General features: G+C 46.0%; 4 protein-coding genes across 7 annotated transcripts in view; 3 read left to right on the top strand and 1 right to left on the bottom strand.

Moving 5' to 3' along the window:
* Positions 1–2737, top strand: part of LOC8026033 (serine/threonine-protein kinase 31) — a 62634-nt gene extending 59897 nt beyond the window's left edge. The window contains exon 26 of the mRNA XM_029976000.4: positions 750–2737. Coding sequence (XP_029831860.2) covers positions 750–1532 — 783 coding nt within the window. The 3' untranslated portion in view covers positions 1533–2737. The remainder of the gene's footprint in view (positions 1–749) is intronic.
* LOC8026031 (protein odr-4 homolog) lies at positions 2325–10062 on the bottom strand. 4 transcript variants are annotated; one of them, XM_029976001.3, is made up of 13 exons: positions 10038–10062; positions 9883–9944; positions 9639–9764; positions 9405–9548; positions 8948–9043; positions 8791–8894; positions 8653–8689; positions 5961–6266; positions 5742–5873; positions 5591–5678; positions 5140–5322; positions 2505–2594; positions 2325–2443 (listed from the first exon to the last, which is right to left on the bottom strand). In XM_029976001.3, the coding sequence occupies exons 3-13, from the start codon at positions 9738–9740 to the stop codon at positions 2376–2378; spliced, it is 1350 nt and encodes a 449-aa protein (XP_029831861.2). In that variant the 5' UTR covers positions 9741–9764; positions 9883–9944; positions 10038–10062; the 3' UTR covers positions 2325–2375. The 4 variants fall into 4 exon arrangements, with proteins under 4 accessions (XP_029831861.2, XP_040078256.1, XP_040361231.1 ...); XM_040222322.2 differs by having other exon boundaries at positions 9883–10042; XM_040505297.2 differs by lacking the exons at positions 9883–9944; positions 10038–10062 and having other exon boundaries at positions 9639–9873.
* Positions 10063–11588: 1526 nt separating this feature from the next.
* Positions 11589–19054, top strand: LOC8026030 (tubulin alpha-1C chain). The gene is made up of 7 exons (XM_029975998.3): positions 11589–11691; positions 15162–15278; positions 15429–15591; positions 15927–16171; positions 17084–17346; positions 17968–18232; positions 18609–19054. Exons 1-7 carry the CDS (start codon positions 11689–11691, stop codon positions 18894–18896), a joined length of 1344 nt encoding a protein of 447 aa, XP_029831858.1. The 5' UTR covers positions 11589–11688; the 3' UTR covers positions 18897–19054.
* Positions 19055–22783: 3729 nt separating this feature from the next.
* Positions 22784–24849, top strand: LOC115316599 (tubulin-specific chaperone C). Its single transcript, XM_029976029.3, has 2 exons — positions 22784–23062; positions 23641–24849. Exons 1-2 carry the CDS (start codon positions 22803–22805, stop codon positions 24206–24208), a joined length of 828 nt encoding a protein of 275 aa, XP_029831889.2. The 5' UTR covers positions 22784–22802; the 3' UTR covers positions 24209–24849.
* Positions 24850–25284: the final 435 nt, after the last annotated feature.

Raw genomic sequence — 25284 nt, 5'->3', positions numbered from 1 at the left:
CGCTCCGAGACATTCTTGGTGCACGAAGAGCGAGCTCGAGTGTCAGCCTCCGGAGGCTTTCCTGTCCGTTTAGTGAAAGGAGCGCCAAACTCTCGTGCTCCGGAGCACGGACTTAACGTGCCCAATCCTTTATTAGAGATAGCCATCGAACGTGCACTGCAATCTTAGAAGTAATGTAGCATGGGCACCATCGGGTCACTGCTGTCCACGTATGGTAGCGACCTTCAAAGAGTTAATCTTTCACCTTATGTCGGTTCTCCACCCTCGTGTGCTGAAGTTTTAAATTTCAAAATATTAAGGTTTCAGATTACTTTGCAGTTTTGGAAGTGACTCAAAACCTCTATTGGATAGCATCTCTTCTACAAATATAAAATATTATGTTGTTGAATTAAACAAATGACATACAATAGCAACATTGCCACGAGTGTGCTCAAACTGAAACCAGCCAATTTGAAGCCACCTGATGACAGCGGTTGCACCAGTGCCCTCTGTGCTCTAGTCGGGTAACTGCTCAGATGAATGGGCACCTTCTAGCCTTGCATACACATAATAGGGCCGAGCCATATGCTGCCATTTGAGTAGCTCCAGTTAATAATAGCACTTTTCTTAGGGCTACTTGAAAGAAAGCAGTTGATTTGAGATGGACAGCTTATAGAAGGGGGACAATTCTTCTGTGTTGATACACAACTTGCATTGTAGCAATTGTGGACGCTTCTCTCAGTAATTCTTTCCCCTACATTTTTTTCCAGTCACAGACGGCCCAGCCACAGCTGTCGACCATCCGTCGCCTGCTGAAGGCTGAACCGCAAGAGCGTCTCACTGCCAAGGAAGCTCTGACCAGCACTTTCTTCCTAGACGCCCCCCATAAGGCTGACCCTCCTCAGGAACCCCCTGCCACCCCAGCCGTAGAAACGAACCAGGCAGTTACAAGCCCGCAGGACACTCCCCAAGATACGTCTACAGAAAGTCGGGTCCTGCTACGTGCCATCGAGGTATGTGCAATGGCAGTACGCGAGGACGCGTCGGTGCCGGCTCTACAAGACGACGCTCGTGAGGGTCTGGTGAACAGCTTTCCCCAGGACTTGCCCACAGAGTTTCAAGACACGTTAGAAGCCAGAAACGAAGCCATTTCTCCGGTTACAGACGAAGAGATGTCTCAAGAGCCTCCACAGGTTGAGCATCAAGACCTACTCCCCGAAGACACCGCTGCACCGGATGCATCTGAAGGGGAGACTGAGGACACCCCCGAGGATGCGCCGCTATCCACTCCACGCCTGACAGTTGCCCAGGTTTTGAGCATTGCCGTGTCGACCAAAAGTAAGCACGACCCGGAAGAGTGCAGTGATGTGCTGAGCCAAACGGGAGACAGCGTGTCCGATTTGGCCGAGAATGGGGACTACTTCCAACCGGCGGAGCAAATGTTGGAAGTGTGCAAGCGCAATGCTGCCGGAGACCAAGTGGATGGTACAAGCTCTCCACTTTTAGCCACAGGGGAAGACCAGGCGACTATAAATGACTGTTATGGAAACTAGAACTGGGCCACAGTCGTGCCCCCCGCAATACTGCATTTATGCCTGCACAACGGCGTTTTCTACATGTTCTGCTTCAGAAATATTTTTGTTTATTGCGTGGTTTGTACCACCAGCCTTGTACGCTGTTGATCACTTGCATGCACCTGCTCCAACCTCCACGCCATTTTGCTTTCCTTTGTTGTTGGTTTTTTTTTTTTGGTCGGCTTTCATTGCATATGTTTTGAGCATTAGACATCTACAATATAGTTACGATTGCGTAGCAGGACTGTCAAGTCAATAGCTGCTCTATAGTTATCGAATAGTAAACTGGCACAGTAGAATAGCTCTTGGCAAGTGCTTCCAAGAGCATCTGCTATGACTAGCTGATTAAAAGTATGTCATCACTCCCAAATAAATGCAGAATACTAGACCCCTGGTAGATCTGTGGATATTACTATATGGTGGATAGAACAGGAGACTGAAACTTGGAGAACTGCAGATGATAAATTTTCCGTAATCATTTTTGAACGTCCTTGTGCTGCCCCAATTGAGGGAATTTGGCTGAAATTTAAATGTACAAATGTACCTTCAACACAGCTATAGATAACTTTGCTCGGAGCTCTACTGAATCACACTTGAAAGAACCGCTCCATTATGTTTTTGTTTACCAAGGTTGTAAACTTCTCATCCATATTTAGGTACTTTTTTTTTTAACATGTTAAATGAAATATGACCTTTGATAGGAGCTCAAATGTTTCTCTGTCGAATTTTATCTCCATGCAAGTGTAGCGTACATTGTTTGCACTGCCCATCGACATAGGAAAAAGCTTTTATTTGCAACATTGTCTAGTTGGACTGTTGCCTTCACTCCTGCAGCAGCAAGTAGGAAATCCCGGCGCCGAGAGCAGCGATTGCCGCACTTGCGATGGGAACTGTAAGGAATGTATGATTGTCGACCTCCCCGATGTGTGGAGGATTGGCAGGCCCACTTACTGAGCATGTTGCGTCCACGCGAAAGTTGTTCAGTGGCTTCTGTGAGGATCTCTGCTGCCTCGACACCATCGATTACCTGCTGGTTGCTTTCTGCAAAGGACAATTGCAACGAGAATCTTCAGGCTTGACCCAGCCTGGTAAATACACGGCCCAAGCCCGACAAGAGCAATTGTGCCTGGTTTGAGCGAGCCAGGCATGAGTGCTCTTGTTTGCAACTCCATGCCAAAGAAATCCCCCCCCCCCCCCCCCCCCCCAAAAAAAGACAGCCTGTTCATCTTCGTCAGGGTGATTGATAGACTATTTCACAAATGCCAGTGTCATCAATGAGTGCCCAGGTGCATGAGGGAGGTGGGGAGGGGCACAAGAGCAGCAGACGAATGCAGCTCGCATGGTTTACTTCAAGGTTCCCAGCACGCTTCATGGGCAGTCCACGAGGTCGTGCACTACACTGTGAACTGGTCCAGTCTTTGTGATAGTTTGAATGCGTCATCTGAACAATCCAATCTGGCAAGGTGACAAAGCATTGCCCACAAATGAGAAGGTGGCATGCAGCAACTGATTGTGAAAGATATGAGGACACCAAAAATAAACAAGTTTCAGGAACCAAACATGGACCATTCACAATTACTTGCATCTCCATTCATCCTTGGGGTTGATGTCACCAAGGTACAGAGTGTCGGACCGAAACTATGGCCTTGCGACCGGCCAGCTTTAGGCAGGAATTGGACGCCAATGCCGGGAGTTCTCGCCGCTTCAACACTACATAGTCCCAGCCAAATGCTGATGCAGCGGTTATGTCCAGTCTGCCCCATGCTGAGCAATTGTAGGCGACACTTGCTATCGAGGAGGCCTTGACTTAGTCCACAATTTCTTTGGTCGTTTAACAACTGAAGAAACAAAATATTTTCGCTTGCCACTTGACATTTTTATGCAATCCTCACCCGAGAAACCAGAGTTTTGGTAAAAGCCCAGTACCAACCTAGGAAAAAATGCGCCCTGCCTGGGCCATCGGGCGAGCCTCGGCTGCGCACAGTGGTTCCTCAAGATTTCCTCAATCATCTCCGATTTAAGCCTTATTTCAGCAGGTCCGAGTCACCCACACTGGCTACTACAGTCTAAGCTCGTTATAACAGACCTCGATTTTGACCAAGATTTTGGTCTGTTGTAAAAGGAGTATGCTGTATGCAGATATGAAGTTGAGTCAATGGCGCACAGAAGAAAACCAACCTAACTTCACAAAGCAGTATGTTATATCCAAATGTCTGTTGTAACCAGGTCCGTTATAATGAGCTTAGACTGTAGATGTACTGTCAATACTGATTGATAAGTCCTGTCTGTCTGACTGACTACAATCGATCTGGAAATACAGGGTGCCAGTAGCATTTTAGTGCTTACTACCAAACAAAATTTGCACCAAAGTCTATACCGCCGGTTACGTGCGGTGTCTGTATAATGCAGCCCCCACAATGTGATGCTACCAGTTGCTACTCGCACAAGGATTTCTTTTTCATGGAGCAAAAATAACATCCACGTGACTAGAATAAAAACAAACATGGCTAAACCATGGACCATAAAATACCAGAGAAATGCCCACCCCACTTCCTCTGTAAACTGGGTTAAACTAGACGGGCATTTGTCTGGTCAGATCTCTTAAAACCAAAATGGAGGCCAATAAAGAGCTTTGAAGGCTGGGTGAACGAATCGGAGAAAGCACATTTATTCTTGCACAATATCCCTGTCATTGCCGCTGCAGGCCTCGCAGCCGCTGCAACAGGGTGAATATTTCCGGGCGATGCTAGTGCTTTGGAGGGGTTGGGAACTTAACGTATAGTTTGCAAGCTTGGGGGAATGTTAATGGTGGGTGGTTGTACGAAGTGCGCACTATCGCAATATTTTGGGGTAGTTTATAATTCTCACTCAATTAGGCTAACTTTCAGGTTATTTCTTGAATTCATGCACAGGAATGGAAATTAACTAGATGGAAACAAGGCTGCCTCTCGGCCCTCTTTTTTACTTAGCCATTACCTTAATAATAAGGCTTGTCCAAGCAGACTTCAAAACGCGTGCACCGGTCCGCTTTCATCGGCTTCTTTTGCCAAGATAGCTTCCCTCCGCTTCTGTCCTTGACTGAGGTCTAGAGTGTACTCATCACGTGGGTCTGGACAGCTACTCACATGCTCCGTTGGCTGTTGGTCAAAGCCTCCACTATTGTTCACGTCAGCTTTCCGAAAAGCACGAAAGGAAAGGGTACAAGGGTGAGGAGGCTAAGTCTATCACCACAGGAGGCCAAGCCTCCTGTGGTGATAGCAGCCGCGGCAGAACAGGTCGACAGGCACACCATTGGCATCTTGCGTGCGACGTCAAGCCTGACAAGCACCTATGTCACCAAAAAGCAGGAGGCGAGGAGGAAAGCCGTGATGCTCAAACGGTAAACGGACGGACTTCAACTTTCACTTTATATGCCGGTGAAGTGTCGCTTCATGCGTTTTGATGTGTCCTGTTTGGACAGCCCTTCGGGGCTGTCCAATTGTTGGTCTGCGCTTCCCCACACCCGGTGTGGGGAAACAGTTTGTTTGTAAACAGTGTGTTTTGTCGATGGAAGAATTCCTTGACTGGCCACACAAGAAGTGCTCACCTGGTGAGTGCTCAACGTCCAGCTCTATGTCTTCAGCATCCACAGTCAGGCCCAGCAGCTCGTGCAGGGCCTCGAGAGAGTCTGCTGCAGCATCCCCGTGGAAGATGTAGTCGCACAGCGTCAGGTCTCGTTCCTCCAGTGGGAAGAACACTCGCTTTGGGAGTTCATGTACCAGTGATGGGTCTGCAGGGATAATGAAGAAACCTGTTCATAAGCAACAATAAACAGTTCAAGACAATGACAGAAAGAATGTGGATGACACTCTTGGGACAGAGGAATGCTTCTGCTCTTGAGCTAACTTTGGAGTGCATGTTCCAGCAGGTGAACCGTCCTTGGTGTTTGTACTGGCTACAATGAACTAATTGGAAATCTTAGGCTTCAATGATGCAGTAAAAGGCTTTCTTGAACAAGACAAAAATTCAAAAATGCAGAACGAATTCAGAAGCCATACCGTGCTGTTCATCTTCAATAAGCAGCATGTCTTCACACTGAATTTCGCACCTGGATGTGATGCTCCGTACAACATCTTGTTTGATGGCCTGCACCAAACAATGTGCAAGATTCAGATTGTGTAACAATGCGTAGGGTGCAGTCGAAAGAACCTTAATGGCTTCTTGGACGGTGGCTTTGCTGTGCACAAATGCCCGGCACTGGATGGTCCCCACAATGGACATGGTGGCCCCACAGTCTGTTGGCCCAAGCACCTTGCTCTGGCCAGCATTGTTGTTGCAGTCCTGCAGAAATGCAGTTTGGTGAGTCAGTCAGTGGACATTCCCAATTGAGAATGGCATCCCCTGAGAAGGGGACAAAAGTGACCTCACCATTGGCAAAAAAAGGTCCACCAAAAAGATGCTCTGTAGGTCTTTGGCTCGGGAGCGTCTCTTGTCGGCCCCAGAGTCCAGGGCCTCCTGCGGAGGACGCGACTCTCCGTTGAGCAGAGCCACGGCCTCCTGGAGGGCCCTGAAGAAGGGCTGTAGCCCAAACTGGATCTGGCGCATGAGTCCCTGCTGGCAGCGCTCTTCACTCAAGGGAACCCAAAGATTCAGGCTGAGGCTCGTCTCCAGTCGATGCCAGCGGGTAGACCCGCCACCCGTAGACTGCTTCCAATCTGCCGGCTTGGCTGTGCTCTGGAACCAAGCTTGGGCTTTTAGTGGATCTATTTTGAGTTTTCACACCTCACCTACCTTCAGAGTGACTAAAACGTGAAAGACAGAGCATCTGCGCTCCTTTTTTCTTTGGTAACCAATTCTTACTGGCGGAGAAATAGTTGCCAAAAGTACTGCAGGGAAGTGGCCCCGCAGAGTGTGATATCTCTGCCTCGTCTGAGGTGTCTTTCTTTCGAAGCCTAACCCAGGATTCTAACAGATTAACTTAATTAAACGAATAGACTACTTCCATAAACCCCTGCATGCAACACTGCGCGCGTTGCACTCTGGGAACTAGTTGGCCAGGCAGGAGAGTGGCGTGGTTTCGGTTTCGATCGACACGTCGACAAGAGATTATTCACAGAACGTATCTTGTGTTTTCTCGTACCGAGAGCCTAATTTTTGGTCTCTAAACTAACCTAAACGGCCAGACCTCAAAGCTTTAGCACAAGCCCGAGACGTATAGCTTATCTTAACACATGCTAGTTGTATTTCTGTACTCGAGCCTTTCTGATAGCGTGTCGAGGTATGTGAACGAGCCAGTGCTGGGAATCTCGACGCTGCGAAGCTCGGGGATCTTGCTTGTGTACGAGTCAACAAACTGTAACAACTAATACATCGAGCTCGCCCTTTCACATTAGTGTTGCTGGTCAGAAAGTTGTTTTGTTTTGTGCGTTTATAGACAAAATATAACTTTTTGCAATTACTGTTTTTCTTAATACACCTCAGTATGTGAGGTAAAACTCTGTGGCACCATTGAAAAGCTCAAATCGAACACACTTTTAATCTCTTATCTGTACAGGCCCGCGGCACTGCAGAAAGCAAAGTCCTCACCCGCTTGCATTCCCCTAATATTCAACATTGCGTATGCGCATAAAGTTATCCCGCTAATCATATAGACACATTCGCACATACAAACCTTTCTCTATGCGGTGCGCCAAACAAACAAAATTATTCAAAGTGCATTTGACATTTGCTAATGGCCATAACATTTGTTATGTGTTTGCTTTCTTCCAGACTCAGTATGCCGGGATAATTTCAGACACACCGTTCAGGCAGAGACCCTGGGCATCAGTAAAAGCTCGTCCAAAAAGGCTTAGCAATGAGTAGGGGACGCTTGTTAGGGCCTCCGTAGTAGCTAGCCGATTTCGGCGTTTGCGAAAACTTAATCTCCTATCAGTATAAAATTTGAGTGGGAGATATATGATGACACGAGGAACACATCATAGTAACTTTTGTACAGTAGTGAGGTCAAATTTATTGCGTTTCCTAAAAAGTTTGTGCGTCAACGCTGGGCTCAGGTTTGATACTCCTGTGAGGATGTGGCTTGCTTTCCGCCCCATTAAGTACCAAGAAGTGGACGTTTGGCAAACAAGATACATGTAAGGCTCAAGGTGACTAAATTTCAATTGTAGTTCACTGGTACTAGACGGGATTATTGAAATTAAGCTCAAAGATGCACTTGTGGGGTGAGGTAACTAAGCTACATATTACTATGTTTGCATATGCACGCACAATATCCGGTGTTTTGGGAACCAAGGAAAGTGCTTCGGTCTATGTTTTGTATCGCTCAAGAATGAGTGTAATGTACATTCGTGAAAAGTCAGATAATCGAAAACGCAAGCAGCGCATTCAAACACGGCGTGATGGCATGAAATAAAGCTGCTCAATCAAAACCGAAACTTAGAGGTCAACTAGTTTCCAGAGTGCACTGCGTGGTATTTCGCCGCGATGGGGCGCTTCGATTTTGGAAGAAGTCCATTATGCGCTGTCTTGACCGCTAGCTCCATGTTTCTTCTAGGCTTGGCTTTCATTCAAAATTGTTCCCTGTCACGTAGGTGGCGCTGGTTTCTGCCAGTCGGTGACACTATACAGAGTATGGAGCTTCGAGCAAAACATTCTTCGCTCGGCATTTTGTGAAATTGAGATCTTGCACTGAAGTGTGACAACTTGAAGCTTCTTAGACCTTTGAATGTTGTATGTATCACTTAGGTCGTACACTTTATAATGTTAGCGGTGTCTGAAAATGCTCACTGCAAATTTCCAGCAGATAATGCAGACAATGACACTAGCTGCCAAGAAAAAAGAAAAAAATCACAATTGCACACGTGCTACTGTTGCCATCGGAACACCCCATGCCGAGGCACCTCCTTCAAGAATGATGGTTGTTTTCCTCAATACTTTAATAAACGACCAACCATTATAATGCTTTACTCTGCAAACAGTGTTTCATTAACTAACTGTGCATCAGTGTTTCATTAACTAACTATGCAGCACAGTGCCGGTTCTAGAACTGTCATCAGTTTTTTGCCACATAGTGTGAAGCAAACGTTTGATCAAAAGTGGAAAGCCCCCAAAAGTTTCTTACCTTTGTATCGGTAATATTGAATGTCTTGCATGTAACCCTGATGATGTGAGTCAAGGTTACATATTAGCATCAAGTGGTTTCTCTGAGCACCACAAAAAACTGAGGGGAACACCTCTTCGGATGAGACAAAAAGGATACTTTCTCGTAACCGAACAAATCTGCAGGAGAATCTTGTCAGTCACCTCCGGATTGAAAGATGTTTTGTGGTCCTTCCCAAGTGACTTGTATATTGCAAAAAGGACCTGCATTAAAAATAAAATGTTGGTGCTGTATGCACACGCCACATCTGACTCACTTGTCTGAGCTGGATGTGTGCAGCCGCCAGTGCATCGGGAGGGCCCACCGCAAAGAGACCCAGGACATCAATCCCTCCTGGCAGCATCCGCGTGACCTACAGTGCAGACAGCAAATCTGTGGAGTTGACTTTAAACTTCTCCCAGAGTGCGACAACATCGACTGAGGATCGAAATAGATGCTTTTCTGTCTGCTTACCAATAAGGATACAAACATCATTGACCCTAGGGTGGGCCTTAGGGTACAACCTACACAAAACTACACTGTTTGTGGCCGCAAACATTGACACCTTCGCTGTAGCTTGTAGTAATGTCGTGGGATGGATTCATACCAGACTAATGGGAAGTCACGTTAATCGGTTACATACAAAGCAGTTAATACTAGTTTCATGTTTGGATCACTATCATTGTCGTACCACTTCAGCAATTAAAGATATCAGATCTGCCGGTGGCTCGCACCTGCTTGGCATGTTGGCAGATCCAACCTTCCTCCACTTCTCCAGGGGCCGCCTTGCTCTTCACGTCGCCTTCTTCCTGCGATTCCTCGTCATCTTTCTTCGGCGTGCTGGCAACGTGCACGACAATGTCTCGCTGCTGCGTGCTCTGCGCATTGAAACCGATGGTCCCTGTGGGCACTATTCCAAGCACGCTGCTGCCGTCAGCGTCATCGCAGCATGTTCAACGTCTACGCACCTGGCCGATGATGACTCCTACCGTGACATCTGTTGCTTTTCTCTGGACAAGTTCGTTGACGAGCTTCTGCACGTGGTCGTCGTAGACAACGGTCCTTCCCATCTCTGCGAGCGTGTGGCCGTCCTCCTAAAGGTAATAAACACACTGCGTGCAAAACGGAGCGATCTTGACAGCTGGTACAGACAACACAGGTCGGGTCGGCCGAGAGCCGACACAACCGGAAATAGACCGGGGAATTCGGTACCACGTGAGCTTTCCCTGGGCATCATGGGTATCAAACTTCCGGGTTGTGCCAAGTTTCGGTTTCTGTTTTAAAAAACGCGTTTATAACATGTAAAACAACAATAATAATAATAATAATTTATGAAAGTGGTATTTTGCTCCAGCCGATAAACTCACTTTTCAAAGTCAAGAAGTGTGAGTCAACGCGTGCCACGTCCTGTTAAAGAGCAAATTTGAGGGGTGTGCGCTGACGTTCGCTGCGATCAATAACTCCCCCCCCCCCCCCCCCCTCAATTCCAAAATAATAATAATAATAATAATAATTTTGAGCGCAGTTTGTAATTGTTTACATTCCAAGCAATGCTAATACATTCTTATTTGTTTTATTCAAAATTTTATATAAATATTTAGATGTGCCACACACTTGGCATTTTTGTAATAAATTAAATCTTATGGGAGACTGGTAATCTAAAAGTTCGGTAAACTGTCGGTATGTGTTTTTCTTTTTGTTTTTGGTTTTTACAAATAGTTCCAATACTTTTCTTTTTTTTTTTTATTAAACACGTTTTTGCTGATAGCTTTTACCAAAACTTCGTATATTTTATAGTAAACTGTTTGGAGAACGTTGTTATGGCTTCGTGCCTTACGCACGATACTATAGATTCATTATTTCATAGTCAGCTGCATTTGCAGAGTAAGAACCGTAAGAGAAGCTCCGCCCCCGGGTTTCCAGAGAAAAATGGCGCACTGAGTATGTACGAACGCACCCTTTTCCGATGTCAGAGAAAAAAAAAACACAAAAAAACAACATCATCAGCACTTTTTTTATTATTTTTTTAAAGAGTTAGCAAGGCAGGGTTTGCCTAATACCCAATGCACTAAGCAGAGCAGTATTTTGTGTGTGTGTGTGGGGGGGGGGGGGGGGGGGGGGAGAGGGGAGGGGGGGGACATTTCCTGAAAGATTTTTTTTTAACAAAAAAATATTTTATGTTTGTTATATATTTTAAGAAATCAATAATTGAATTTAGACGTTTGTGCGAATTCAACACGCTGTTCAAAAAGGAAAAGAAGTAACTTTTTTTTTTTTGTTACACCTCTTTAAATGCCTTTTGTATCTAGGTACATATATCTCATTGCACACGTATATCCTTTCGGCCTATACACATATCTCATTAGTCGCAAAACCATAGTTTAGAACCTTTAAATGTATACCACGTAAACAACTCAGTTCGTCTCGGAGGCGAACCGAGTCCATCAAACCTCACACACTTCGTTTGCTTGTTCGGAATTTTTTTTTTTTTTTTTTTTTTTTTTTTTTTTTTTTTTTTTATTGTCTAATGCACGTTAGGCCATCTTCGTACGTTGTCGTCGGCTGATGTCTTGAAACAATCGAGCATCTGTGTGCAGTTTCCCCCACCTCGGGCCCACATATCATCAAGCGCGTGTGCGGGAAAACGGAATGCCTCAGGCTCGACGTGCTCTTGAGGAGTCACAATAACCATTGAAAGAGGGTGGACAACGTTTCGACGGATGAACGGGTCTCCTTTAGTCACAGAGCACGAAGAGCGGGACAGCGTTCCTTTTGATGGATGGCCGCGGCTGTTGCCTCCTGCTCCTCTCGCCACCACCACCGCATCTCGCCCCTCTTCGTCGCGGAGACAGAGAGCACACGGAAAAACTTGCCCTTTGGACCAATGGCTTCTTGAGAAGACGCCACGTGAGAAGTGTCACGTGATCACGCCTACAAAAGCGAGCGGACCCCAAAGTTTGAGCGTACTCGTTTGTGGAGGCGCCTTTGATTCGGCTTCGCGCGAACTTTATCGTGACAATGGTGAGCTCTTCTCTGTCCCTGTCTTGTGTCTCATGGTGCGAAGCATAAATGACAGTGTAGTGGTTTCTGCGTGTTAGCGTACTGTAGCGCATTCTAGACCATGGTTTTAACTCCCGTGGCGCAAACACAAGCATAACCGTAAGAAAAAAAAAAAAAACTTAATTTGTTATTAACGAATTTATGACAGCCTGTCCAAATCTAGAGCTACAAATGTTATTGTCAAAAGTTACACTTTCTCTCTCAATTTATCGAATTTCTTCAATTGAGACATGTTCACGTAGCGCTTTCATGCATGCCTGCCGTGCACTATTTCGACACTCGCCCGCAAACGAGCCATATTTCTAGGAGCCGTGAACATGCATGTATGATCTTACTTGAGCATTCGTTATTCAAATAACGGAAGTCTAGGTAGAAAGGTGCGTGTGTTCACGCTCTCCAGAAATATATGGTTCCTTAGTGTGCGGCGAGTACGTGTTTAGACATCAGTAAAGATCTCTTAGTTGGAGAATTGCAGTCACCTGTACTCCTGCACGCCTTGTCATGGACCTCTTATTCTGCACATTCATCCTTCCCCCAACGAGTGAAAAAAAAAAAGGTATAACAATAAAGAGCCGACAAGCAAGAGTACTCAGATCTTTTTTTAATTGTTCATTCGCACGCGAAATTGAAATTAACTAAATGTGACAGCGAAAAACAGCAAGAAAATAGAGAATCTGCCTTTTTGCGTTTCCAGGAAGTTTGAAGTTAATTGCTATCATTTTAGCAAGCAGAACAACTAAATCTATTGCATTTGCCCATATCCAAATGTAAATTCCGACTGCACAAAAACCATTAACTTGGTCCTTGAAGTATAGGTACGTGTATGAGTGGACTATATATGAAGCGATTCTTTGTAGTCGGTCTATTTCGCTCGTCTTCTCTTGTTATTTTTTTTATTTTTTTCGTCCGCGCTCTCGGCGTCTGTTTTGCCTTACTTGGCCCGACGGTTTCTCCCGTCCCGCGTCACTCCGGTTCCAAACTCGGAACTCCCTCTTTGGGCGGGCGAACAGGAGAGGGCAAGCAACGTGCAAGACGGCTGCTCGAGTGCGTTGCCCGAAGGCCCGAACCGCTATATTTACGCGCGCGCGCTTCGCACCCCTCGACTTATCTTTTTTTTTTTTTTTTCTCTCTCTCTCTCTTTTTAATTTTTATTTATTTGATGACTGTTCGCTAACCTCTACGCCGCTTAGTTAACTTTGGGTATGTTTTGATACCTCTCCGCCATCACTCCACTCCGTTCCCTGTGTTGTTGTTTTTCCGAAGATAAACCCCAGGCCACTTCGCAATAAACTTTCCTTCTTTTTTTTTTAAGCGAGTACATTGAGTACTTAAAGTAATAGATGTTAATTGGCAGGCATTTTGGGGAATTACTTCCTGTAACGTAGGTCTCTTTAAACACCTGTTACTGTTTTCGCTTGTCTCTGTTTTTCACGTAGGAAATATTAATCGGCACATTTTTCTCTTTAATTTCTTTTACTGTTGGCTCCACAGCTAATTTTGAACATCTGAAAAGAAACGAAATCTTGGCAAGACGCACTGCACGGCCGGAGTTTTGTGCGACTCCTTTCTTTCGGATGGATATCTGCATGTGCAATGTGTCCAATCCTGAACAAACTTTCATATTGTTTCATACATGAATACCACCACGATGTGCTTTTATTTTCCGCTACAATACAACGAGTGTAATCTATCATATGCATTAATAAAATTTTACGGATGATCTTTTGAAGTGCAATTAATTTTGCGAAGGATAAACTCTACTGGATGGATAATACTGCAGCCGACATCATTGGGTTTTGGGCCGCTTCTTACATCCATTTTCACGTAGTTTCCAAAGGGCATAAGCCTTGTCCTATTAGATTTGACGGAATTATCATTAAACTTCACATAATCGATTTTTTTTTTCCGTAAAACTCCGAGGCTACGGCACGATGATCAGTGATAACCCGGGATTCCGTGAGAAGGAGCAGACGGAAAAATGCATTAAACCTTTTTTAACACCTTTGAGGGTGTAAAAATGAACTTGTTCCGGGTTTAGCACCCTTTTTTAGGGTGAATACGCTGAGAAGAGGTTGTCCTGTCCTAGAGATACTTTGCGACGCCCTGTACGCCATACGGCCACATGCAGTTTATAAGATACGCTAAAACTAATGCAAACGTAACAAAGTCGGTATCACGACAACTGAAATGAATTCATTCGTCGATGATCGAATGAGCAATTGGTAAGGTTGCAAGTATCTGGTTTCTGTCCTCGTTAATTTTCCACGAAACGATTACTCCTCGAGGTGTAAGGAATTTATCTCTAAGTAAAATGCACTGGAACAAGCAATCGTTTCTCAACATAGTCACTAAATAAACCTCGCCCTAAAGCTGTTTGAAGCGGATATACTCGCTTCACTGCACCCTCATCCACACCTTTTTTACACCCATCAACAAAGGAAGGGTGTTTGGCATCACAAGTTTGCAATTAGAAAGGGTGTATCTACACGAAAATATAGTGCTGCACGGGTGTAGCCGTGGGTGTAAGTCTCTGGGAGACTCTTTTACACCCTGAAGGGTGTACTAAAGTTTAGTGTGAAGAAAAGCTCTTATGCCCCAGCGCCAGACGATTCGGCTTGAACACATTTCGCCGTTGCAAATTGTTTCGAAACTGGTTCGCAGAGTGGCCGCTGCCATGGCATTGCGCTGAGTTCAGAGCCCTTCCGGTTTGCCGTCCACTCCTCTCGCTATTTTGCTGCGGTGACTCTCTTTTCCGCTGCCTCCCCGCCACCCGCGTTTCCATTTCTGACAGGGGAGCTGAGCTCGCAGGAGGGGAGATCAGAGCGATAGCACATAGCGGTGCCATGGGTGAAACACACACACACACAAACACACTCACACACACACACACACACGCACGCGCACACACACACACACACAAAAAAAAAACTATGAAAAGAAATCATGCGTTTTGAACATTCCGTTTTTTCGAAAAAGTAGAACACAATTAATATTTTGAATATTATTTCGGAAAGTTAACCTTCAGGTAGAAATATTGACGAGGCAAGGGAGATAAACAGAAAATTATGAGAAAAAGATTGAGAGACGCAAAACGCTAGACAGAGACTCTCATAAAATAAAATGCAATCATAATTAAGTAAACCACTGTGGCAAAATATTTGACTACCCAAACCAATGCGTATTTACAAAAATAACTTTATTTGATTTGCCCCAGAAAAAAAGAAAAAAAACTTAAAAATACTGAAGGACGTTGACTGGTTGAAATTTTAATTGCCAAAAAAATCGTAAAAATAAAAATGGTAAAATTTACAAATAAATGATTGAATCAAGACAGTAAGTACCTCGACACGCTATACGCACACGAAAGTAATGCCACAAATGCGCGCCACGCTTCTTTAAGTTACATTTGCTTTTATTATTATAATTTGCAGAGGGAGTGCATCAGTGTCCATATTGGTCAAGCCGGCGTGCAGATCGGCAACGCTTGCTGGGAGCTCTACTGTCTGGAGCACGGCATCCAGCCTGACGGCAAGATCCCCAGTGACAAGGTCTGACTGTGCCTCATCACGTCATTTGAAACTAGCTCTAGCTATATGATTTGGAATGGGAAGGGGCCTATATTCTCCTGCTGGTGTGCCGTCATTGCAAGACATGTACAGTGATTTCGTTTCAATTTTGCACGCCCCTCCTCTTCGAAGGTTTCAGGAGGTGTCGACGACTCGTTCAACACCTTCTTCTCCGAGACTGGAGCGGGCAAGCACGTTCCCCGGGCGGTCTTTGTCGACCTGGAACCCACCGTTGTGGACGAAGTGCGCACGGGTAACTACAGGCGGCTTTATCACCCGGAGCAGCTCATTTCAGGTACTACTTCTTCCAATTGACTCTCTCTTTAATGTTCAATAAATATACGCAGACTGCACGACACGTACTGTTAGCGCGAACAAACCATCACCGGTGTTTTAAACTTTTTTTTTTTTCTTCTCTGTATTGAAGGACTGTCATCAAAAGTACTCTAGTGGTGGAAAGTGCTTATTATGGGCACCAAGTTAGGTGGTACAGTTTGATGCCCGCCAGCATGTGCCCTTTCAGAGTAAATTGATAAAAGCACCTAAGTCGTGTTCGCGCTAGCAGCACGTGGCGCAGTGAATACGTGCTTGTGAGGGAAATTCCTCCAACGTGCAACTTTGCGTGTGCAGGCAAGGAGGATGCTGCCAACAACTACGCCCGCGGTCATTACACTATCGGCAAGGAGATCGTGGACTTGGTGCTGGACCGTATTCGCAAACTGGCGGACCAGTGCACGGGTCTTCAGGGCTTCCTGGTGTTCCACAGCTTCGGAGGTGGCACGGGCTCGGGATTCACCTCTCTGCTCATGGAACGACTCTCCGTCGACTACGGCAAGAAGTCCAAGCTGGAGTTCTCCATCTATCCGGCACCACAGGTCACAAAAATGGCTGTTATTTCCGAGTACAATAGACCCCTTTCAAAAGCCCGTGCCAACGCCTGTCCGCCATTGCTTTGCTCACCGGTGCGCAAGTTCGTCTGCTCCTTGCACAGGGGTTGCGATGATGTCAAAACGCTAAACTCTTACTAACTGCAAAAAAAAAAAAAAAATGTAGATTTTAAGGCGTTTAGCATTAAGGTCTACCCACTATCCTTTCAATCAAATCCAATCAGAGCTTGGCATCGTTGTGACGTCACCGCGACCCCCGCGCAAGAGGCAGACGACTTGCTTTCCGCAACGTTCGACGTGAACTCGGCTCAGCTCAGCTCGTATTGAAAACGAGCGCTGCGTCAGCGTTCGGCGAAGACTCGGATCCAATCACGCGCTTTGTGTCCAGCAATGACGACCGCCAATGTTTCTTGACGGACTTAAAAAAAAAAAAAATCCATTATATATAACTTTTTTTTTTTTTCCTAATGAATTGAATTCTAATTGTTAAAGGACAGAAGTGGGCATTTCAGCCTTCGAATAACATAATGTGTATTACGTCTAGCCTAAAATATCGAGGAAGTGCCTGCTGAAAATTTTGAAGGAATCTTGAAAAAACTGAGGCATGAGTGCTGGTTAGGTACAAGAGTAAAAATGCAGAAGGGGCGCGGGGCGCATGATAGGGTAGGTTTTACCGCTTTGTACGAGGGTGCTTGGAGAAGCGACTAAATAGGAGGAATACCTTGGTGGAACTGGAATTCTAGGCGGGCGCTTGATACAACCTTTGTTTAATTTTCAAACATCTCAAAAGTAGCGGGTGGGCGAATTGTGACATGGATAATACACTACACAGTGCTCAGTAACCCCCCCCCCCCCCCCTCCAATCTCATCACTATCATTATCGCTCCTTGTTGAACGCAGGTTGCGACGGCCGTGGTAGAGCCGTACAACTCCATCCTGACAACGCACACGACCTTGGAGCACTCGGACTGCGCCTTCATGGTGGACAACGAGGCCATTTACGACATATGCCGCCGCAACCTGGACATCGAGCGCCCCGCATACACCAACCTGAACCGCCTGATCAGCCAGATCGTGTCGTCCATCACCGCCTCCCTCCGCTTCGACGGAGCGCTCAACGTGGACTTGACGGAGTTCCAGACGAACCTGGTGCCTTACCCCAGGTAAAAACGTTAAAAAATTACAACGTGCCCCCCCCCCAAAAAAAAAAAAAAAAAAAATGTTTTTTAAAAGTGGATTACGCAATGTCGTACGTTGAATCTCCTACCAGATCTATAGAGCTTGCGGTCCGGACCAGTTGCCAAAGTGTCAGAGATAAGCGATATCGTATTCAAGAGTTACAAACGATTTCCGGAAAGTTACAATGGGAAAATGGGGCTTGTTCATGTAGTTGACGCCATTCAGCTTTATGTGTCTCTGGACTTCGCCGGCCGCCATTTTTCCATTGAAACTTTCGGAAGATAAGGGTTAGTTGTGAAAGCATCTGTTCAGGACCGCTGAGCGCTTCATTTGGGCGGATTAAATGAGCGTTCAACAAAACGTAATTTACTTTAGAAAAAAAGAACCAACAACAATTAAATATTTTATTGGTTTTAATGAACATGTCGGCTTATCTGTGGAACTTGAGATTATTTTCTGTGGAATGTATTGATGATCTATGAGAAAGGAAAAACTCGAATGTATCACTGGACATTTCTTCTTAATGCTTAATAGGTCAGGCACCAGTAGGACCCAGGCGGTTCCCCAAGACGAATGTCCGACTGAGGGAGGGGATGTCTATGCAGGATCCACTTCCCGCTGGTGACGTACGCCCCAGTGACCTCGTCGGAGAAGGCGTACCACGAGCAGATGACCGTGTCGGAAATTACCAACGCCTGCTTCGAACCGGCTAATCAGATGGTGAAGTGCGATCCCCGCCGAGGAAAATACATGGCCTGTTGCATGCTGTACCGCGGTGACGTGGTGCCGAAGGACGTGAACGCGGCCATCGCCGCCATCAAAACCAAGCGCAGCATCCAGTTCGTCGACTGGTGTCCCACCGGATTCAAGGTGACTTCTTCGGGGTTTTTTGTCTGCGGATGCCGCAACACGTGCCATTGATTATCTTTGGCCATACTTTAACCATGCAACGCGACCAGCGATCTTGTCAGTAAATCAATCGTCTAAAAAAAGGGCTCCGCACAAAATTACGCCGACAGGGTACTCCTCCAATCGAGTTGCGTTAGTATCTCTCGTTTAAACAGGCTTTCAAGCGTCAAGTTCGATAGCTCTGTCCCTCTCCCAATAAGGTGTATATAGTTCTTTCAAAAGTGAATGTACATACGACTGTAAAAAGTATTGAAGCTTGCATAGGTCAGGGATGGTGTCTAGTGTCACCCCGAAACCAACATCTAGCAACGGACGAGGTGATTTATTTAACTCGCAGGTGGGCATCAACTACCAGCCGCCGACGGTAGTGCCAGGCGGTGACCTCGCCAAGGTTCCTCGGGCGGTCTGCATGCTCTCGAACACGACGGCCATAGCGGAGGCCTGGGCCCGACTGGACCACAAGTTCGACCTGATGTACGCCAAGCGAGCCTTCGTCCATTGGTACGTGGGCGAGGGCATGGAGGAAGGGGAATTCTCCGAGGCACGGGAAGACATGGCCGCCCTCGAGAAGGACTACGAGGAGGTTGGACAGGACTCGACCGACAACGCCGATGAAGAGTTCTAGCCACGTTCTGGACGCAAATAAAACACGTCAAATTCTGGATGCGCATTTTAATATATGAAGGCTGCGTTTTAGTGCAGCGTGACTGCAAATCGAGAAGCGCTGCTAATTTTTTTTTTCTGCTGCGTTCGGTAGACATTAAAGGACCTTCAAGTACTACTCTTCAGACTTTTCACTAAATTATTCAAGCACCAAGGAGAATGCTCGAAACTTTGTACACCTGTTAATCAACTTGTTTTAGATTTGTTTTAGAGTTACTGCTGAATGCGCCAGCACATCTAACTGCACTTGAAGAGTGTGGTTACAAACTTGTTAATGTGCGCATAGCCCTGTACCCTCGCCTTTTCCTTAAGATGAACATGGTAGCTTACAACTATATATATATATATTTCCGGTACAACGATCCTGCCTTTCGAAACCGGCAGAACTAAACTTGAACCATGGCCGGACCGGACACGTGCTTGCTCAAATCCAGTGCGGCCATGCCTAAACTTAAATTGCCCCCCCCCCCCCCCCCAAAGAAAAAAAAAAAGTATTACGAAGGATATAGTTATAGAGCCCTGCGTGGATGATCATCCGCATCCGAACCGCATCCGCAATGTTCTTAATTGTACCCGCATTCGATCCGTATCCGCAGGCTTTCTATCCTCATCCGAACCGCATCCGAACCGCGTCCGCAAAATTCAGAACTGCATCCCACCATCAGTGCATTCATTTTAAATCATAAAATCAAGCATTAAAAAAAATGGATGGTATTTTTTGAGTCGTCTGTATTTACCTGAGTATAACAAACTCTTCGTATCAGAATGCGGTGAAAGTCACTTCATCGCATTCTGTTTCATTGTATTTATAAAATAAGCGCTTCGCTGAAAAGATGAACGCAGTTATGAGATCGCCTTGGGAGTCCGTGATACTGACACTCTGTCTAGAAGATGCACTCAAAGGTAAAGAAATTTTAATATTTATTTTCCTTTTTGGTTTGTAAAACCCACTTCAAGCAGACAACTATGAAAATTATAAAATGAGAGATTTATAACATTCCGTCATTTTATTTAGGCCAAACAATAACAAAAGTGAAAGAGCTCACTCCCCGCAGCAAAGAACTCATGTATATGTTGTAAGGCGCGAGTACACCATTGTGAAGATATCACGTTATTCAATAATGGCAACACCTCCTTGGGTGCCGTTTTAAACACGAACCCTCAACTGCGTGCTCGGAACCATATACTTAAAAGCAACTCAGTGGAGTCAACTGTCGTGAAGAAATAAAACGTACATTCATTCAAACGTCGAGGTTGCTGTTAGAAGAAACAGAACATCGTCAACATGGACGGATTTAGACGTTCGCCTCTTTTAAATCAAAACCGCTAATGAGAAGTCACTCTCCCTTGATGCGCCTGATGCTGGGATGGCATGCACGAACTGCGCATAGAAATGAAGTGCGGAAGCTCGTGCTGGCGCAAGTTCCACCATTCCAGAAGATCAAATTCAGTCTCCTCGATCTACTTGTAGGCGAAGGGACCACATACAGGCGTCTTCTACTTTCCTTGTGGCTTGTACGTTTTGGGTCTTTGCCCAAAAAACGTTTTCTGCTCTTTCCCTGCCAACCAAAAACACGCTTTCCCAGGACGACTGATGCTCCTGCATTCTTTACTTTTTTTTTTTTTTTTTTATGGACAACATTTTTGGCGAGATAGAACGTTCTAAAGCGGTCTTCGATGAGAAATCTTTCTTTGACATAAAAAATAATTTTCTTCCCCATTGGCACCTTTTATCTAAGAGTGTAGTTTGGTCCCCCAATATACATTTGATAATGCAACCCCCCCCCCCCCCCCCCCCCCTTCTTTATGGGCCTCGGCAAAAAAGTAGATCCAGACACGCGGATGATCCGCACTTGCAGCCCCAGGCAACGGGATCCGATCCGCATTCCGCCAAATATGATTAATTTTTATCAGCATCCGCCAGTTTACTGCGGATATCTGCGGATATGCAGGAAGAAACTGATGATGTCAAACAGCCGCGACCATAGCCGCGGCTGGTGGAATTTTGGTTTCGTTTTAATGCTCAACTCTAGAGAGTCTACTACTTCCATAAAGCCCTGCATGCAACACGGCGCGCGTTGCACTCTGGGAACTAGTTGGCCAGGGAGGAGATTGCCATGGTTTCGGTTTCGATCGACACGTCGACAAGAGATTACACACAGAGCATGGACTATTAACGCCGTTATCTCCTGTTTTCTGGCCCCGAGAGCGTCATTAGTGGTCTCTAAACTAACCTAAATGGTCAGGCCTCGACGCTTTAGCATCTTAAGACATGCTTGTTGTATTTTTGTACTTGAGCCATTCTGTTAGCGTTTCGAGGTATGTGGACGAGCCAGTGTTGGGAATGTCGACGCTGCGAAATTCGGGGTTGGGAATGTCGACGCTGCGAAGCTTATGTACGAATCAACAAGCTGTAGCAACCAATAAGTATGCATACATCGAGCTCGCGCCTTTACATTAGTGTTGTTGATCATGAAGTTTGTTTGTTTCATGCGTCCATAGACGAAATATAACTTTTTGCAATTATTGATTTTCTTAATACGCCTGTGTACGCGTGGTAAAACTCGGAGGTGCCATTGAATTATAACACACTTCTTATCTCTTACCTGTACTGACCCGCAGCACTGCACGAAGCGAAGCTTTCCCACCCACTTGCATTTTACTAATATTCAACATCGCTTATGCGCGTAAAGTTATCCTGCAATCGTATAGGCACATTCGCGCATACAAACTGTTTTAAGAAAGCAAAAGTCGAGCACTTGTGTGAAAAATGTCGCACCATTCGCCAGAAGTACGCCGGACGGGCATGAACCCCTATGCGGTGCGCCAAACGAACGAAATTATTCAAAGTGCATTTGACGGTTGCTAATGGCCACAATATGTGTTATGTGTTTGCTTTCTTCCTGCCTGAGTATGCCGAGATAATTTCAGACACACTGTTCAGGCACAGATCTTCGGCGTCAGTAAAAGCTCGTCCAAAAAGGCTTAGCGAGGAGTAGGGGACGCTTGTTAGGGCCTCTGTCGTAGCTAGCCGAGGCTCAGCGTTTGCGAAAACTTAATCTTCTATCAGCATAAAATTTGAGTGGGAGATATATGATGACACGAGGACGACATCATAATAACTTTGGTGCAATAGTGAGGTCGAATTTATTGCGTTTCCTTAAAAGTTCATGCGTCAACGCTGGGCTCAACTTTGATACTCCTGTGAGGATGCGGCTTGCTTTTCGTTCAATGAAGTAACAAGAAGCGGACGTTTGGCAAACAAAATACGTGTAATGCTCCAGGTGACCGAATTTCACTTGTAGTTCACTGGTGCTAGACGGAATTATTGAAATTGGACTCAAAGATGAGGTAACTAAGCCACGTCTTACTACGTTTGCATACGCACTCATAATATCCGGTGTTTCGGGAACCAAGGAAAGTGCCCCGGCCTTCGTTTTGTATCGCTCGAGAATGAGTGTATTGTACATACGGAAAAAAGTCAGATAATAGAAAACGCAAGCAGCGCGTTCGGTCGCGGCGTGATAGCATGAGATGAATCTGCTCAGTCGAAACCGAAACTGAGTGGCCAACTAGTTCCCAGAGTGCACTGCGTGGTATTTCGCCGCATTGGGGCGCGTCGGTTTTGGAAACAGGCCAAATCTAGAGCTACGTTGAACTGATGACTGGGTTAGAGATTAAAAAAAAAAAAAGAAAGCAGGTCAGCTAGCAATATTTTAATAATAATATCTGACAGTGAATAAATCATATAAAAAAATGTGCTTCCTCAATTTTTTTTTTTTTTTTTTTGTGATAATGATTGGGGTTTGCGTCTGGTTTTAGCATCGGCAGCATCGGCAGCGTGAAGAGTTGGGCAACGCTGGCGAACATGGCGCTTTACGGTCGCGAAAGGGCCGATGCTTTTCTCTCCTCTTTTGGCGCTGCCTGTTCGCGCCTCGAGAAAGGACTCTCAGAGCCGAGCCCGCAGTTAGGAGATCAGCTGCAGGACCTGCAGAAAATGCTAACGGAAGCCGCGGCTTACTTGCCACCGCGCCTTCTGCACCGGGCGCAACAGGACCTGAGGCGTTTGCGGGCGGAGGTAGTCAGCAGTCAGCCCAAGAAGCGCTTTGCCTTCACCACCAAACACAGGTATGCCCACGCTAATCGTGACATTCTTGGTATTTTTAGTCGTGAATGTGTGTGTTCTTTTTATTTATTTCTCGGATATATATATTTTGCTTGAACGGAGTGCACACGAAACGATGGAAAAGGGTGACATCTTGCTGATTACCCAGAAAACGTTGTTCAAACGTTATTCTCAGACTTACCTTCCTGAGTATAACAGAACCTTCCTTGCAAGTGACCGCGCAAGAACGTGGCTGCACTAATGCGGTCATTGACGCCTCCAGTAACAAAAAACTTCAAGCCTTTCCACTCTGGTGACTAATGCGGTCATTGAAGCCTCCAATAACAAAATCTTTCAGCCTTTCCACTCTGGTGAAGAAGGAAGAGCAGCGGAGCTGGTACTATTTGCCGCCACCTGTGAGCGACGGCGGCAATCAGACAACCGGCAGGCCGGTTGACTGGTTGCCGCCGTCGCTCATAGATGGCGGTGGCTGTCCAGGGCATTGTGTTAAATTTATTTGTCCACAGACATGAAACTGGGGAAACTAGCCCTTAACAGCTCTGCTGTAATATCTAGCTGCTATAAGAGTGTTCTTATGCAGCGGTACTGCGACTCCATCTGAAGCCCCGGAGCCACGCAAGCCCGTCCACCAGGTCAGCCTAACCGACAAAGCAGTGGGTCTGCGCCATCGCTCCGGCGAGACTTTACACCTCACAGACGTGGACGGGAAGCCCTTGGAGTTGGACTCCCTCGAAGACTGTTGCATCATCGTCCACGGGAACCCAGCGGCCCTGTTCGCCACCCGGCTCAGCCGCTGCGAGTTGCGCTGTGGCCCGGTGACCACGTCGGCCTTCGTGGAACACTGTCGGGACTCCAGGTTCTGGCTGGCCTGCCAACAGCTGCGAGTTCACGGCAGCAGCCAGTGCCAGTTCCGGATGCACGTCCAGTCCAGGGCCATCGTGGAGGACTCGACCGGGTTGGAATTCGGGGCCTACGACTGGCGGTACGAGGGCCAGGAGGCCCACTGGCGGGCATCGGGCCTTGACCCCAGCTGCAACCAGTGGCGACAGGTGGACGACTTCAACTGCCCGATGGCTCGTTCGCCCAACTGGACATTCCTCGAGGATGACTCGGACAACTCTTTGCCTGTTCATGAACAGCCTTCGTAACTCCAACGGTTTTTACTACCATGCACTTCAAGCTAGGAGGGTGGTGCTACAGCCCAATACTGCTAATATTTATTTACCTCTTTCCTTACCGTGGGAAAACAAACTTTTTTTAAAAGCTTTGCAAAAAAAAAAATAGCGGGGACATTAAAGACTGCTTATGTTTAGGAATGCAAGAGCATTCCTTCATGCAGCGCATTCCTGCAAGCAGCGTGCCACGACTTACTTTTTCACACAACACTCCGGCGGCGACATCACACTCCCCAACTGCACAGGCGCGGCAAACCCCGCCGGCTTCACAATGGTTTCCGTGACTAAACGTCCGGGTTGCTGTGCTTTTCTTCGTTTATTATATCCGAGGTGCTTCCGCTTTGACCTTGAGTGCCACTGCAGGCTTCCGTGATGAAGCATTTACGTTGCTGTGCTTTTCTTTGTGTTTTATTTCTGAGGCATGTGCTTGATGATGTATTGGTGTCACCACCTTTCGAACACAACGCCGCCGCTTGTTCGTGTTATGAGACAAGTAAGACTTTTGCCTTAAAAATGTATTTTCATAACTAATTGAGTTCTGGCACATTATAATACATCTAAATACAGCCAATTAGCTTCCTTTTAAAGGATAATAAAAGTTTATAAAATAAAAAGGTCTGGAAATTTTAATTTCTGAATTTAAATTGAAGTTAAAAAACATTAAAATTGTTTTAAAATGTGTGGCTACATAAAAGCTTGATTTGAATAAAAACAATTCAGAATAGACAAAATGTGCCCCCATATCGCCAGCTACCAGTTCTGTAAGTTGAATCACTCTAGCTGAAACTTTTTTTTTTTTTTTTTGCTTCGTCATCAAGTTAGGTTCCATGGTGCCTGTGGGCAGTTGTGAGACAAAGGCACACCTCACATGTACTGGAAAACAGATTTGTTTTGTGTTCAATCTTGGGCTCTTCATAGTATTTCTTGCAGTTTCGCTTCTGAATTTGTTTCAGGCTTGTGGCACACGTGGTCGGAGGTGTATTGTGGACCTGCTCCTCATCATTATGACCAAGAGCTGCTGGATCAGCTCCTCTCTGAAAGCCAGCTGG

This window comes from Ixodes scapularis, unplaced genomic scaffold, assembly GCF_016920785.2.
Source record: "Ixodes scapularis isolate PalLabHiFi unplaced genomic scaffold, ASM1692078v2 PGA_scaffold3__209_contigs__length_174095766, whole genome shotgun sequence".
Lineage (NCBI taxonomy): Eukaryota > Metazoa > Arthropoda > Arachnida > Ixodida > Ixodidae > Ixodes > Ixodes scapularis.
Note: the sequence above shows the minus strand (reverse complement) of the source record. Positions and strands in the feature narration are given on the sequence as shown.

Bases quoted from the DNA above. Each gene is read 5' to 3' on its own strand.
- LOC8026031 (XM_040505296.2), bottom strand. From the start codon at position 9,740: ATGGGAAGGACCGTTGTCTACGACGACCACGTGCAGAAGCTCGTCAAC. The intron at 6,267-8,652 runs GTAAGAAACTTT...GCTTGGTTCCAG, and splicing joins TCAATATTACCGATACAAAG to AGCACAGCCAAGCCGGCAGA. The intron at 2,595-5,139 runs GTGAGCACTTCT...TGTCCTTTGCAG, and splicing joins GGACGTTGAGCACTCACCAG to AAAGCAACCAGCAGGTAATC.
- LOC8026030 (XM_029975998.3), top strand. The intron at 15,279-15,428 runs GTCTGACTGTGC...TCCTCTTCGAAG, and splicing joins GCAAGATCCCCAGTGACAAG to GTTTCAGGAGGTGTCGACGA. The intron at 18,233-18,608 runs GTGACTTCTTCG...TTTAACTCGCAG, and splicing joins GGTGTCCCACCGGATTCAAG to GTGGGCATCAACTACCAGCC.
- LOC115316599 (XM_029976029.3), top strand. From the start codon at position 22,803: ATGGCGCTTTACGGTCGCGAAAGGGCCGATGCTTTTCTCTCCTCTTTT. The intron at 23,063-23,640 runs GTATGCCCACGC...GTTCTTATGCAG, and splicing joins GCCTTCACCACCAAACACAG to CGGTACTGCGACTCCATCTG.